The 16142-nt window shown below is 37.1% G+C and overlaps 1 protein-coding gene across 1 annotated transcript in view; it reads right to left on the bottom strand.

The window, feature by feature from the left end:
* The window catches only part of SAMTOR (S-adenosylmethionine sensor upstream of mTORC1), a 38461-nt gene that overhangs the window by 16993 nt on the left and 5326 nt on the right, over positions 1-16142 (bottom strand). Inside the window, 1 exon segment of the mRNA XM_076330677.1 lies at positions 8304-8445. Within this exon segment, the coding sequence (XP_076186792.1) occupies positions 8304-8445 (142 nt within the window).

The raw sequence follows: 16142 nt of genomic DNA, 5'->3' as shown, positions 1-16142 counted from the left end.
CAGAAAAGTTAAATTGCACCTGCATACTTCAACCAGTAGTCAGCATCAGCGTATAAGCAGCAAGCATTATGTTCGAGAATAACTGAATTTTGTCCACAAAATAGAACTAGAATTCAAAACAATTTGTTGCTGTGAAATTAAAAAGCCTGACTCACCCGGCACAAAGCAGTATTTTTAATTAGATGTGCCAGCCAAGTATTTGCACGGAAAGTTTAACAGAAATAGTACTTGAGTGATGTTTTCATAACACGACATTTTTACGATGCTTTCTTGAAACTCACTCAATTTTCCTCTAAAAAAGCTGCAGAGGTTTGAAGGAAACATTCCATAAAACATAAATTCAAGTTTAATAACACCTTATACAAAGCAGGATCAAGATACCATAGTATTTCACATCACAGATTCAGGAAAGGACATGTTGGTATAATGCTGCATTTAAATCACAAATAGAGACAAGGATTTGGAATACACAGGCCTTATTTAAGGGTGGGTGATACTATAGGCACCAAATATATCCAGCCTCTCCACCCTATAAGATGTGAAGGAAAAAAAAGTAATTGGAGTTGAGTTTCTTAAAGGGAAACATACACAATCAAACATGTACAGATAAAAGTCGCTTTACTCCCAGCTGGTAGGAAATGAACACCTTGAATCAGTAAATGTATAGTTACAGTAGCGCATTATGTCCAGGTTACTAATTCTTGCTGGGGGGGGGGGGGGGGGGGGGGGGGGAGTTATCCTGGACACATTTCTGTGCTGACATGCTTATAGGACCTCAAGATCAAAACTGACCTGCATCTAACAAACTCAAAGTACAAGCAAGTTCTACTTGCTCAAGCAGGCGTTCTTGCACTAAATATAAAAAGTCTAAAATGCAGACAGTAATCTTAAAGCAGAAAACACAGCTACATGAGAAATAAACTCAGTAAACATTATATTTATAATCAACAAGTTTATAGTTACAATTCCTCAGTAACCAAAGCTATTTTCAGATCAAAGAGAAGCTAGGTGGAATAAAGAAATAAAATCCACACCTTAACAGTATGGAGCAAGATCACATGCAGAAGCATGAATAGCAGTAGAGGCTGCAATACTCCCAGATATATAGACTGTGAAACCATACCAACTCCATTCATTAGAGATTGCACATATGGAAAGACAACAATTCTAAAATTAACAAAGTTAAAGTAGAGGAATCAGTCATTTAACTTAGCAGGAAAGAGATTAAAAACATCAGTAAACAAGAGAACCCTAGACAAACACTTGAATTATTGCTGGTGTGCTAGTAAAAGTTTTATTTTATACTATATTGTATTATTTGTTTATAAGCACATGATCAATTTAGGGATTATGTCTTTCCTAGCTATTTAGTTCTGTGTGTCATTTAGTCAAAGAAATGAAACTCAGAAAAAAATATCTTTTTCCTCACCATTTATCACCTACCTTACTACTTTGTTAGCATCTTGCAGTCTCTTTATTTTTATTCTTTTTTCTCATTATACCTCTTAAAACATCCAGCATCAATGGCAGTTTAAATAATGCTGCACTGCCATTGATGCTGACATCTAAGTCAGAACACATCAAAAAGTTCCCAACCTTGGGGGAACGTATTGTTTTTTCTTCTCAACTACTGATGTTATCAATTTCTAAATTCACTAGAAGCTGGTATGTTGCCCAGCTTAACACTTAAAGAGTTGTTACACAGGAGAACCACCTATTTGTAAAGTGTACTATAAGCTCCTCTTATCACCCAGAAGCCATTTCTTCCCCATTCTTGGTACTGGCGCAAATCAGTATTTTTTCCATCCCTCTACTCCAGTCTATCCTGTCAACTGAGTTCTCATAATTCTATATTCTTCTTAACTGACCTTCCTTGTCTGCACATAAGACACTATCAAAGTCAACCACGAGGAGAAGCATCTTCTACTCCTGGGTTTTTGCTGATGGATGGAGGGGACAGAGCTGCAAGAAGGCCCAAGGCTGGGTAAAATTCTTCACAATCAGATCCCAGTCTGCATACCTGTGCAGTACCGCAAGGAAGAAAAAAACCAAACAAATCTACCCATCCAAAAAAAAAAAACCCAGGCAACACTGCACTTCATAACCGCTAAGGGTTATCTCCATTTTACACCTTTCTGAAGTTACAATAATTCTGGCAGGATTACTACATGTTGCCCTTTTGGCTCCCGTGGCTTCAGAGGAGCTGTCTTTGTACTCCCCTCATGGAAGTGGACCTCACACCTACCATGGGGTAACAGTGAGCACGTGGGCAGTCACTGCACAGTAGCTAATCAGAGGTAACGCACTCAGTAGTTTACCCCATGGTAACTTGTTGATGTAGCCACATGTTTAACTTCATGGCCATTAAAAGCCATCATTGATCACACTGTGGTTGAGTATGCAGCTATAGAAGACTCTACTTCTAACAACTGTCTCAAGTAATGAACAGAACATCCCTTAATTATCTACAAAGAGAAATAAAATTAAGGATCTATTTTATAATTCTGAGAACTGACATGGCTCCATTTTTAACTGACATTTAAGCTTTCAGTCTTTGATGATACAATAACAGCTCTACAATTAACATACTTTTTTGTGAAGTGTGCAATGTAAATGCTACCCGAGCTAACACTTGCTACAGTTTACACAAACTGCAAAATAAACGTTTCAGGTCTAAACTGTTTAAGTTTGCTGGCAGAGAGACAGGTGAAGTGTCCAGTTCATGTCTTTGCTTTAAAAAAAAAAAAAAAAAAACACCAAAAAAAGATTTCCTCAGTGAAACTTGTTTTCCGTACTTCAAATCTCAAATGGTAAACAACCTGTTCAAGTTGATCCCCCTGTTCCGCCATTTGGGCTGGACATGTATAGGAAGTTTTAGTAAAAGCCAATATGAATACGTATTCTTTTGTTAATATTCTCCAACAATGAAAGAGAAGCTTCTTTTTTGAATACAGTGACCAAAACCAAGGGTTTCAATAGAATATATAATTAAAAAAAAAGGAGGGGGGAATTGCCAAAGAAACACCATATGAAATTTAAAAGCCATGAAAGAATCACGAGGTCATTCTTCTCATCAAGTAATAATGAACAACTAAATTAAAGCAGGTGTGTTCAGCTTTTATCATGGCAAAAAGCAGTTTCTGATAGCTGTTATCAATGCTCAAGGGTTTCAAGCAGCCAGTTTTACAGGCTAAGAACTGACACAGTCCACCTCTTTCCTTCTGCTTTACAATGAGGAAAAGGTGAGCTTGACTTATGTTCCTTACAATATTTACTAACCAAAACCTAATACTGCAAATGAAGTTCAGTGAGGGTGCAGAGAAATAACATACTTCCCTTCAGGAAAGTCTGGACTTCTCATCATGGTTTCTGTCGGCAAAACATTTCTCCCCTCCTCCTACACATTGAAGAATAAGTTTATTAATGTCAACTGACAGAGCTGCCGGCCTGAAAAAATAGTGTAAACTCTTCTACAGGTTTAACCCACCCACCCCACAACCTCCAAAGAAAATCAAGGATGGGAGAATTCTCAATTTCCCTTGTACACATTAATCATACCTAGAAGAGCATAAAAGTTTCCTCTAGACTGGAAAATATTTTGCTATTGTCATGCGCACCCAGCTTTAGGTTAAGAAAAATCCTGTATTCAGCACAGGTGAGAGCACTAGGTTTCTCGATGTAAAGTATTACAGTTTTTTATCATCATAATCATATTTTGTTAAGCTTCAAGTTGAGAAACTCATATACAATACAGTTTTCCATTTTATTTTTCATACTTGGTCTCAGTTTCAGGGTTTTGAGACATTTTCCTTTTGAGAAACACAATTAGGTCTGTAATCAGATGTTTCTGCCGTGTTGTGTCCACCCCTCCACCCCAAGTCAGCTTCTGGAGGCAATATCCTTAATTACTGGAAGATTCCAAGAACTTGAAAATAGGTGGCAGTTATCATATGATCACTGCTCTAATTAGCTCTAGTGTTCAAACAAACAGATAGGGTTTTGTCAGAACAAAGAATTATTTAAGAGCAAAAGTTAAGACTGTCATACAAACATGAACAATGACCATTAAGTATTTTTTCTATTTTAAATGGCTTCCCTCCTCCTGTTTATACCACCTCCCTCTTAATTCCATTCTCCTGAAAGTGAATTGCTCAACTAACTGCATTCATCAAAAAAGGTGCAAAACAGTGTTGAAGGGACTTCAAACATTCATTCATTCATTCAATCTTCCAGGCCCAAACAGAATCAGCTTTACAGTTCTAGAAGAGACCTGTTATTCTCACAGATCTTGTAAGAGATCACTTAGCCTTCTCTTCTTTTGACTACACAGCTCCAGCTTCTAGAAAAAAACCCCAAGGTTTTTATGGAAAAAATTAGAATGTTTTTGATCATTTCTTTATCTTTCTTGGAGTTGAGCTCTTTGTTATTTTTTAAATGCAGCAGCCAAGGTAATATTTTGGCTAAGAGTGATGCTAAATAAAGTCAGAGGAGTACTTTACGTATCTTGTGGACAATCTCATTAACACACTCCACTATGTTATTTGCCTTTATTGCAAAAGCATCCCATTGACTGTTTCATATTCAGCTTGTGGCCTGCTACAGAATCCAAATGCTTTTCTAAAAGACTGACACAACCAATTACTCCCTGGCCTGTATTTGTATAGTTGATAATATTTGGTATAGTTAACACCACTGTTAATTTTAATCCTGCTCTCAGAGTGACAATTCTTTTCTGTTTGGTCTCATTTGCAAATTTAATAAACAGACTTTATTCTAGCAGACTGCTAATGAAAATATTGATTAGTAATGGATGCAGAGTCCTTCTCACTAAATCACATTTTTAAGACAAGCTTCTAACATCTATTCTCTGCAAGTTTTTCCAAACAGTTCTGCACTCACCTGACATTAACTTCATCAAGACCATATTTCTTCAGTTTGCTCATGAAACAGTCAAAAGACTTTTTAAAAAAATGCAGGTCCAGATAGTGCTTTGTCATGACAGTTGGAAGTGCAGATTTTGTTTTTTGTTGTTTAAAAAAAATAGCCAAGTCAACACAAGTCTTAACACTGATGCAAAAGCAACAGAAAGAAGCAAACCTGCTGGTCTAGCTTATTTTGTTCTAACTAGAACCAGAACAGGCTGGCATTCATTGTCCATACAAAGGCTCACCAGCCTACCTATGCCAGCAAAAATTAAGAGTTAGGACAATTATTCAGGGTAAACATCATCTTACCCTATTTTGGTTTAAGGTTTGTGTTGTAATACAAATTAAAGAGAGACAGAAGTGTTAATTTCCAAATACCATTTGCTAGTCTGTATTCAGTTTTCTAAAGATATAAAAAGAAAGCAAGGGAAGGACAGTTGAGTGTTGCCCAGGCTTTTTACAACACTACTTAGGGGATCATTAACCTGCATCTGGAAGGGGACAAAGTTTTAATCTCTCTTCTCCCCACCCCTCTCCCCAACTAACAGTTGTATAATGTTGCCCTGAAACAATAAATAAAACTGGCCCTATACAATGCAGCATATGGTCATTGGCACAGTCTATCATGTACTGCTTTTCATCTTTTATGGTTTTTAAAGTCTGGATACGTGCTTGTTTAAATCAACAACTAATGAAGAAGTAAAATAATAAGTTTCATGTCATCTGGTTTAAAAAAATCAATGTCAGAACAAGCATTTTTCCAGTGTCTTCAACTAAATAGCTAGAAAAACTTTTGAAAGGAGAACCTTGCAAGAAAGTTGTTATTCTTGATCCTGAGAAGTACACATGACTTCTCTAGTGGTTATTCTGCATTCTCTGATTTACTTTATCCGGCGCTTGTTTACGAGAGAATACAAGGAAAATGAAGGAAAGAAAAAAAAAGTTGGTTTGTTTTTTTTTTTTAAACTAGTGGAAAAAACACTTCTCAGTTTCAGATCTCTGAAAAGATCTTCCTTCAAAGAGAAACAAAAAAGCTCAGACTACCCTTTCTTCAGCAGGGATACACCAGTGGTTCCCAAGTATTTTCAGCATTCCACTCCCAAATTGAACTTCATCTAATACATCAGCTACCTTCCTGCTGTCATGGTGACACAGTTAAAGCATTCAGCAAAAGCTTTCAGCGAAGTCTCATGCAAGTCAAGTTCTCTTGCATGCAATTATGCAACCAGACACAAGGAGGAGCAACAACAATGGGACCTGCCATCTGTCTGGCACACCTCTTGGCCCTTTGAGAAGGAACAAAAAATTGCAGAACGCAAAGTCAGTCTGATATGTTCTGGTATCCAGCCATCCAGGCCTCGGTTTAATCTGAGGCACACAAAAGTGAAAAGTACCCCTCTTTTTCTACTGATGTTAAACTCCTGGCCCCTTGACTTTGCAAACTGAAGAGGTACATGCTTTAATTGAAGCTTTAAACTGAGGCAGAGCTTTTTAGTGTCTCTTACCAGGTAGATTCTGTTTTCAATATGAGTTCATGCTGCAAGGCCCGAACTGGACACTTTTTTTAAATGCTTACTTTGTAAATCTTGTAGGAACTACAAACAGAAAACAAGTGAGACACAGAGCCAAAAAACTTCAATACACAGGCCATCAACTGTTCCGCCCCTGTCCACAAGGAACATTGTCCCATCCTACAGGGTAACAGACAAGTTTGCCACAAGCTAAGGGAATACTGTTTACCTGAAATTACTTTAAAGTGAGTGCACACAGCTCTATTGAAAAAATTTTCACATATTAGTTAACAATCAAATTGTAAGAAAATATCAAGCAATGTTCCACAGGAATCTGTCCTGGGTCAAGTACAATTAGTATTTTCACAGATAACCTGAACATTGGAACAGTCAGTACTCCTCTTAACTGATCTGTGAATGATGCCAAGCGGGGGGCAGGAGGTAGATGCTGCAAGAAATCACAGTATTAGGATTCAATATGATTCAAGAGAGTGTAATTTAGTAAAGAGAAATACAAATATCAGCATTTCCACAGAAGTAATGAATAGCATAAATACAAGAAAACAACTAGCAACTGAGGAAGCCTGTAAAAAAGAAATGGGCAGTTGGGGATCACAAGTGAGCATAAATCAATGCCACACCAACACAAAAAAAAACCCCCACCCACAGAAAACCCACCAAACAAGGCCAGCAGCATAAACAAGAGTTTACTACAACCTCAGTAATATTTCTTCATTTTATTTATCTCCGACAAGGCCAGGGAAGTGCTGTGTCCATTTTTGGGTATAGTTCTTTCCAACTGATTCTCTTGTAACTGGGATAAGGGTACACAAAACATGTCCGGAAAAGGGTCTATAGAGAAACAGTTAACTATTTTGGTTTTTTTTTTTTTTTAAGCTAAAGGATAAAAGATTAATACGTAAAGGAATGGTTTTCAAATATTTAAGAGCCTGTTGTAGGGAAAAAGGAAACCAGCTTGTTATTACTTGCTCCATTTCCAGAAGCCACAGAACAGCTCAAGTTGCCACCAAGATGTACCCTAGATCAACTGTTTCACAGTTGTTCTCCCCTCTTTTTTTTTTGTTTTATGGGCTCAAAGGACCCATGTAATGAATTTAAATTTAGCAATACCATGCCTGCTTTTCCTTGCTGCCTTTTGCTCATCACACTGCAACACTCACCTGCAGGACTGACAGACTGGCACACAACATTACTTTTTGCCTGTCTAAAGTCATTCCCAAAGGCAGGACCCATTGATAAATTCTCTTCCCAGTTAGACTTCAACAAAATTTTGTTTTTTTCTGCTGTACAGATTCCATGGTATGCTTTGGATGCCAACTGTATGCAGGAATCCTGAGTGACCAACATTTCTCTTTTAGGAGTTTATATTCTTCAAGGATTGAAATAGTTTAGCTGAACTCACTTCATGACTACGACTTGAAAATTATGCAGCAGAGATTTGCATTTAGAAATCAAACACTATTATATGCACAAATCAAACCAAAGCCCTGAAAATTAAACTTGAGCTACACTCACTGCATTTGCACAGTTTAGGTTCAAATGTATAGAAAATTACTTCATAGGTTTACTTGCAAACAGGTTCAGTATCTGAGAAAAAAAACTCAACCTTGTTTGTTGAAGATACTTTAAAAAAGGGTCACCTTATAACAAAACACTTCATAAGCTATATTTCCTTAGTAAGTTAGAACAGTAAGAAGGTATTTGTTTTAGGAAGCAATAAATCATTAACATGTTATAGAACAAATCTTTGAAATTGGCAAAAAAGCAAAAAACGCTTAAGCCTTGTTTTATAAATAATTGCAAGTAGAAGTGTGCAATTGCGTCTTTCAAATACATTAAGATTTACCTGCAACACCATTCAATTCGGCCTTCCCCTTCACAAGTTTTTGCCCAGTGATTATCCGCAAGGTTTTTCATTGCCACAGCATATTCACAGAGAGTTTCCTCATCCTCACAGTGCTCACGCCAGATCTTATCAAAGTCTCCCACTAAACAAAACAACAGAAGAAACTGTGCATTAGGTACAAAGTGTCTCATTATCTCCATGGCAAAATCCCCATCTTCCAATTAAAAGAAGTTACATAATGCACCAAGAGATTACTTTACCTGCATGTAACAAACACAAGGTCCCCTTTCTCTAGTCAAACACAAAATTCCAGGTTTTGGAAAAGGAAGTGGCTACTGGGTACTTGAGAAACTAGCAATATCCTCAGTATACTGATTTTGTTCAGTTTGTTCTGTGAAATTCAAGTCCCTGGGAAGTTTTGCTTTCAGGTTTCTGTACATGAGCATTAACATGACAAACGTTTTAGAAATGAAAGACTGAAAAGTTTCCTAGTAGCATTCATGTTCGTGACAAAAGCTGTGGATATTACATGCAAAAATGCTGAAATGGAAGTTTAACCCAGACTACAGATTTCTTTGGATACATTGGAAAAGGAATTCAAGCCTTCATTGATGTCTGTCTAATCTAGCCAGTCCCAATGAATTAGCTTCTAGGGGACAGTACTGAAGAATCAAACTCACTATGGTCAGGAAATCACAGATAAACTTGTCTGCTGATCTCTAGGGACAGATTTATTTCCATTCTCCTCACCTTGCTGAAAAGAAGTCTTGCAGGTTAAGTTCTGGCACTTCCAAGTAATTAAACATGATGATTTTCCCTCTTTTACTGCTAAATATCCACTTCTAGCTTGCTTTACATAATGTACTGCTAAACAAAAACAACATAAATGCTAGTCTTGGCTAGCCACAATTCCTGTTGTGGTTTCTACAGCACGCAAACCCTTGGTATACCTTACTAAAAGGACATTTCTGACCTAAGAAAGAAAAACACATGCTCGCTGGTACGATCTTCACTAATTCCTTTTGTGTTTCTTAATCACAAATGTGTGCACACATCTAGTATAAATATATATAAATCTGTAGAATAAAAATTATCTACTGATTTTGCACCTACAAGCCAATACAGCTAACAAGTTTTCAAGACCAGAGCTATACTTCAAGCTTGGCTCAGACAACCAACAGTTTTCACAACGTGGTTCCAGAACCAGTTTTTGTAGCAACTTCATGTTACAAAGAAATATTTAAAAGGTGTATCAAGCATAAGCTAACTATTAACAGCTCCTAAAGCCTGAAAGTAGCTTACAGTATGACCTGTCCTTCTCATATCAGTAAGAGATTTCTGCTTCTAACCCACTTACGGCCATTTCTTTGATGTCCTTTGTTTTAATTAGCAGTAAATAACTAACAGATTTCTTCCAGTGGCAACTTTTTTTTTTGCCCTCGTGTGCAAAGCTGTAACAATCCCTCACTTCACCTGTCCTCCAATTACAGCAAGCCTGGGTATGATGGACAAGTATTGATAGTTGCATAGTTAGAAGATTTAAACCAACCATCCAGGTTACTCCCTATTTAAGTTTGGTTTAGGGATGTCACAGCAATTTTCTCTTCAAAAATAACCATCTAGCACACTTGTACAATCATAAAAATGAGTCATGTTTAAAATTAAGTGTTTATACTCCCTTGTGTGAGATGGCAGTTGAGATGGAAGGGAGTGGACATGATTTAGTTTTAATAAAATAGGGAAGCTATGCAAGAAATCACGTATTCTGCTTGTTTTTCAACAAGCATATATGAGAAAGTTATTAGACTGGACAAAAAAAATATAGTATTTGAGTAGTATCCTTGATTATTTCCCAAATGATTCAGGTTCAGAGAGATACGCTATATAAGAAAAGGCGCTAGCGTGGTTGCCAGCTGACCACTAAAGCAGAGAGACACCCAAGTCACAGGCAGGCCCCCGCAGGGGTTTCTGCTAAAACCTGTGGGTCACTTTTGCAGAGCTTTCAGGAGAGCCCTGTGTAGAAACAATCATGCAGGACAGAACATAGTCTACTGACGAAAGAGAGCAAGAAATGGTACAGACAGTGAAGGGGGCAAAACAAGCACAACTCTTACAAATCTTTATTTCTCATGTCAAAGTGCAGAACCTATACAGCACCAAGCCAGAAAGCACTAGCCAAGTTCGAAGTGTATTCTCAATAGCCAATTAATTCTGGTGTAATCTAGATACAGTTTTGTAGTTTCTCTGCCACAGGACTCTGAATCTTACATGCTCCAGACAACTGTGAAACACTCAAATGACATACAGTTGCTAAAATTTTAGTTGAAGAATACATGAATAATTAGAAAGGAAAAAGCAACAAGTGAACACTTACTGAGGGAAAACATCACAAATACAAAATCCCAAGTTTAATACTGTTATTCTTTTAGTCCATTACTTAATTTGGTCTATTCTTAAGCAATTATTCTATTTCCAAATACCACTTTTTCTTCAAACTTAAGAAATACAACAGATGGGAAGAAGAAATATGCAAAGACCAGATGTTCTTAACTAGCCAGTCCTTTCTTACAGCGAAGTAGCAATGCCTCCTAACACTGAATCCTGCTCTCATAGCAACTCTTATCTCCTTCTGAACAAGACAGGGGTTTGCACCTCTCTCTGAAAGTCAGATTAGGGGCAAAAGAGTCCACTGATAAAGGATCTTAAATTTAGATATATAGCAACAGACCCCAAGCTGACTACCAGCACTCTGGGACATGAACTTTGGGTTACAACAGAGCTGCCTATGACAGTAACAGCTTCTTGGCACTGAGCTGACAGGAAAAATATAACTGAATGATACAGACTATTAGAAGAGACATGCAGAACAAAAGTGAAAAATTCATCACAAAGTAATTCCATCATGCATCCTGTATCAACTCAATTCTGTGTGCACTTCTGGTTTGTTTTCATTTACCGATACAACAGGTCTAGAGAGATACAGAAAATGGCAACATGGGACAAATACAGCACAGCTTTGTATGATGAACACCTAAATAGGGGCAAGAAAGAGACAGATGAAAGCAGGAGAGGACAGACCTCCGCAAGATCACAAATGACACAGGGAAGGTAAATATAGAACAACTTCTGGTTGTTCTAAGAGTAGGAGATGTTCAGGAAAAGCATAAAAGGGCAGATTCAAAGCAAAAAAAAAGTTATTTCTTCACAAAATGTATAATTAAGCTTAAAGTTCATGTAGCTGGGCAAACTAAGGGAAGAAAAATCCATGACAAACTCCATATCTGAAGATGCGATTTCTAACTCAGGAGCTCCTAGACCATGAAATCACTGAAAGACAGAATGGTAAGGAAGCATACGGTGATACCCCTGCAGCACTCCTCACATATTCTTGTCTAAGCATCTGCTGTTGATCCACTGTCAGTACTGCGTTTGATATGATGCCCAATTGTCTACCCTTTCATTAATGTAAGCTCCAAAACAACTGCAGATAAAGGGTTTTCTTAAGACACTGGTACCATTGTGCAGGGACTTTCAAAGAAGTGTTTGAGGTCCAGGTTTCCTTGAGCAAGTACCATGGTAGTGAGTTGTTCTTGTGTTTTCCTTCCATTCTTCTCCAGGGTAAGCTTTGAGAAGGCATAGACAGGCTCATTAGACAGATTTACAGGAACTTTAGTTCCAGAATCGTGCTCCGATACTGAATTGAAAATGCAGCTCTCCTATCTCTTGAGATTTTGAGGTAGTGACTACAACAGGTCTTGCGCATCCAATTTCAAAATGATACTCAGAACACAGTAGAGCTATGTACTAAATTTTTCAAACAATACATTATAATCCACTGTGTATTAATTTTTCAAACAATGCATTATAATCCATGTGCAAACACCGCATTAACTCCAGTGGACTTAAACATTTTTTTATGAATCATTGCTTGTGTAACCAAAAAGGCAGTAAAATATGCAGGAGGGTTTCACCGCAAAACTAATGGTTACTAAAGAAATAAGATAAATAAAATAAATAAAATCTTCTGTTAAGCAATCAATAATGCTGGAAATTAAATAGAAGTTTGCGGTAGGCTAATCTAAAGGAATAAAAAAAATTGTCTCGCATCTTCAATCACATCTTAAAATTAATATTTGATTTTGTGCATTAAACTTCTTATCTCACGTACTCATGACCATACCATAATATAAAGTTTAAGGGTACTTGATACTCTTACTATGCACTTGGACATCATCTTTTACATGCTTTAAAACCTATTTTGAGCACTGGCTCTTCAGACACCTCAGATCTCCATCAAGGAACCAGTTATGCCAACGTCCAGCTGAAAAATGTGATTGGCAAGACTGGCTCGTAACAGGAGTTTCACACACCTCTCAAATCACTACAGTGACATTATTTAAAAATTACTTAATGTTTGCTCTCCTCTCTATCCAGAATTGCCCAGAAAATAAATACATTATCTACTCTTCACCTTGAAGATTAACTATTCCTTTAAAAACAAAAAGCCCAAAGCCTACCTCTTTCTAGCAATTCTGTCAGTAAACAAGTGACTGACCAACTTATAGGTTCTTCATAACACAGCCTTTTCTAATGAAATAACAAAAATCCAATACTATTTACCTAGAATGGATGAATCCCTCTAAATAATTTCCACCCACATTAATATTGCCTGCAGAATAGCCAAATCACACCCCCAAACTCAACCACAGAGTAATCAGCAGTTACCGAATCCTGTCACAGAAAGAACAGGTCAGGCACGTAGAAGTTATTTTTAAGTGATCCTAATTACAACATAGTTTTAATTGTGGGTAACAGCAATAGAGACCTAACGTTAGCTGTAAGTTTCAACAACTGAAAGCATTTTTAATAAAGAAGAAAGAATCACCCAAGCTCAATAAGAACTCCCCTCATTCCACATCTATTTACAAGATCTCATCAAGGGTCCCCAGCACAGTGTGAAAAGACCGGGTTTGCCATTCTTGGTGGGACAATCCCACACCATAACTCCTCTCTCCAGGCAGTCTATTTTTAAGCTTTCTTCCATCCTATTTTTTGTCTTTTTTATTTTTAAAAGACATTTATTTACAGAGTGTTAAATGGAACTGCCATTTAAGGTATGTTTATGAAATAAATAGAAAAATTAGTTAGTCAATTATTCTTCAACTTCTGAGACTTCTGATGGAACAAATCATATCAATAGGTATTTTAAACAAAACACAACCCTCTGTATATAAAAGAAACAGAGGTCAGTTTTGCTAAAGGCAGTATTTTTCTTTCTGAAATGGGATAAACCCCCAAATAACTGTTTTGAATCATTCTGTCTTATCAAGCATAAATTAGTTAAGTCATGTAGAGTTGAAAGTAGTATCTGCACTCACGAGACAAGTTTTGTAATTACTATTTTCTTTAATTCCATCGGTGCTCTTCAGAAAAACAGAGCAGTCACCGCTGACAATCTCAGAAACAAGTACAAAATACTTCATCTGTCACCAAACAAGATCTTGCATCCCAAAACTTATCCGACACCGTGCACTTAAGCTTCAGGTAGATGCAATGTGGGTTTCGATCTTAATCAACAACTGCCCCCAAAAGAAACAGTTTTTTAACGCTTGAGGAAAACTGCAATTAGAACAGCCGTTATTTCCTTTTAGAAAACTACAATTTTCTGAATTCAAAGTAGCTGTAATTGGGAAAGGAAAAAAAAAAAAGAAAACAAGGGTTTAAAGGTTTGAAGTCTTGGCTACCTACATGCTAATATAAATTGGTAATGTAAAAAAACATTCCATCTACGCCCTTTTCAATACTTCTATTTAATAGCACATTCCCTTCCTATGTACACCTTTGATGGCTCTGGTAGAGGAGAAAATAAGCTCAATACATCAACTAACAATGAAAGACAGAAGCAAAAGTGACATGTTCGTATTTGTACAATAGTTATTAATAACGCTCTTTGAATTGCTCATTGTAAAAAGCAAACCTATCCCCACAATTAATAAGTGTCCATGACAATGCTGGATCACTTCAGATGACAGGCTGCTGGCCATAGCAACGCCTAGAAAGGTCTTTGAGCTTTCTTTTTTGTTGTTGATGGCAATGCACTGCAGAACAAAAAAATCCATCTCATTTTTAGCCTCTTAAAACCGCCTCTCACTTACTTGCTGGAAACAGTAAACTAGCTTCTACAACGTGCTAAACAGTAAATGGGAAAAGCAACCCTACATTGTCCACTAGGCTAAAGCTGAAATCAAATTTGTATGAATATCCGACAAAATTTCCTCATTAACATTGACTTGTCAGTTGAAATTTAGCTGTACTACTAAATGTCTGGATGCTGTGGCAATGATTAGTAAAATTAATTACATGAGGAATATCAGCTAATATTATGCTATTCACAATTTTCAGTGTTTACAAGATAAACTAGAAACTTACTGAACATCTGCCTTACTAAAACAGCATAGCCAGTATTTCTTGTGAAAGACATTAGGTATTTTTGGCTTCACTGTTTTCCAATTTTACATATCTAAATACAGAACGTGAACTTCAACTCGGACAAAGTTCAAGCAATCAGAGCTACTATTTTCCTTCTCTTGTCTGACTAGCGTTTGCTTTACATTTCTTAGGATTTACCTGAAATATTTCACAATAAAATCTTTAAAAAAAAAAAAAGTGCAAGAATTTTCCCTATCTATCTATCCCAATATCAATGTTCCTCCCTTCCACTCACATAGAAAGGATCCATTTGATCAAATGCAGATTTCTATATCTACCCTGTCGGGTAAACTTCCTATCTATTTGTTTTCACTAAACAGACTCCCAGGGTACAATTCAACTGCTATTTAAAGCATCTACTGGGGGTCAACTTATATATCACCCTGAAGAATGATCTATGTCTCTGATCTGCTATAAATCTCTGATGGCTGTCACAGAAACAGTGGGGAGCCTATTTGTGATAGTTTAAGCAATTACTGCCCCCAGGTGTTGCATCTACTCTATTGGAAACTATCACCCCTCTCTCCTCTTCCCCAAACCTGACTTTGTGGGATGGACTATGTGCTGCACCTTAACGACACCAGCGCAGATATGAACACGTTAACAGAAACTACTGATTCTGGTAGATTTGTGCAAATGCAGGACCAAAAATCAGAAGCATCTGAGGCACAGGTATAGATTTCATTATGCTGACCCTGCAATAGGAACAAGATCTTTCCCACCAAGGCAATAAAGAAGCAGGGAAGGAGGTTACATGTAGCTGTTTGTTCGGTGGATGCAAGCCTGTGCCATAGCCAGTGGGTTTTCAAAATCTGTGGGCTAACTAAATGATACCAATGATTAAATCCCCAAACTGTAAAATATTATGGGATTTCTAATGAAAGTTTCACTGCAAAACTGTGGTGTGCAAACAGTAAGGGCAATCATACCTTAATACCCATGTCATAAAATAGCATCAATTTTAATGAAATGGCATTTAGTTTCTTTTGCTTGAAAATGTAACAGTTAGTATTACAAAACGTCTCCCTCTTCCAAGAAATCAATGCAAGTGGGGAAAGACAAATGGAGATCTTGAAAACTTAGGTTTATTTCTACAGTAAACCAGTTATATTTAACAAAAAGGAGTAACAACTGTTAACTTATCGTGTAGAGTTCAGTGACAAAGTTTTCCTGTCCTGTGAAAAATGCCACTATTTCAAAATGTTTCCTGTTTCACATCAGGAAGAACTTAAGCTCTCTCAAGGTTTTTCACGAAAAACATGAGAGAGGAAGAGACCATAATGCAACTGACTTCAGAACGACACTTCTCACATGAATGTCTAAACCACTTACCTACTCAGGCTACTTATT

Source organism: Aptenodytes patagonicus, chromosome 1, assembly GCF_965638725.1.
Source record: "Aptenodytes patagonicus chromosome 1, bAptPat1.pri.cur, whole genome shotgun sequence".
Taxonomy (NCBI): domain Eukaryota; kingdom Metazoa; phylum Chordata; class Aves; order Sphenisciformes; family Spheniscidae; genus Aptenodytes; species Aptenodytes patagonicus.
This window is presented reverse-complemented; position numbering and strand designations above follow the sequence as displayed.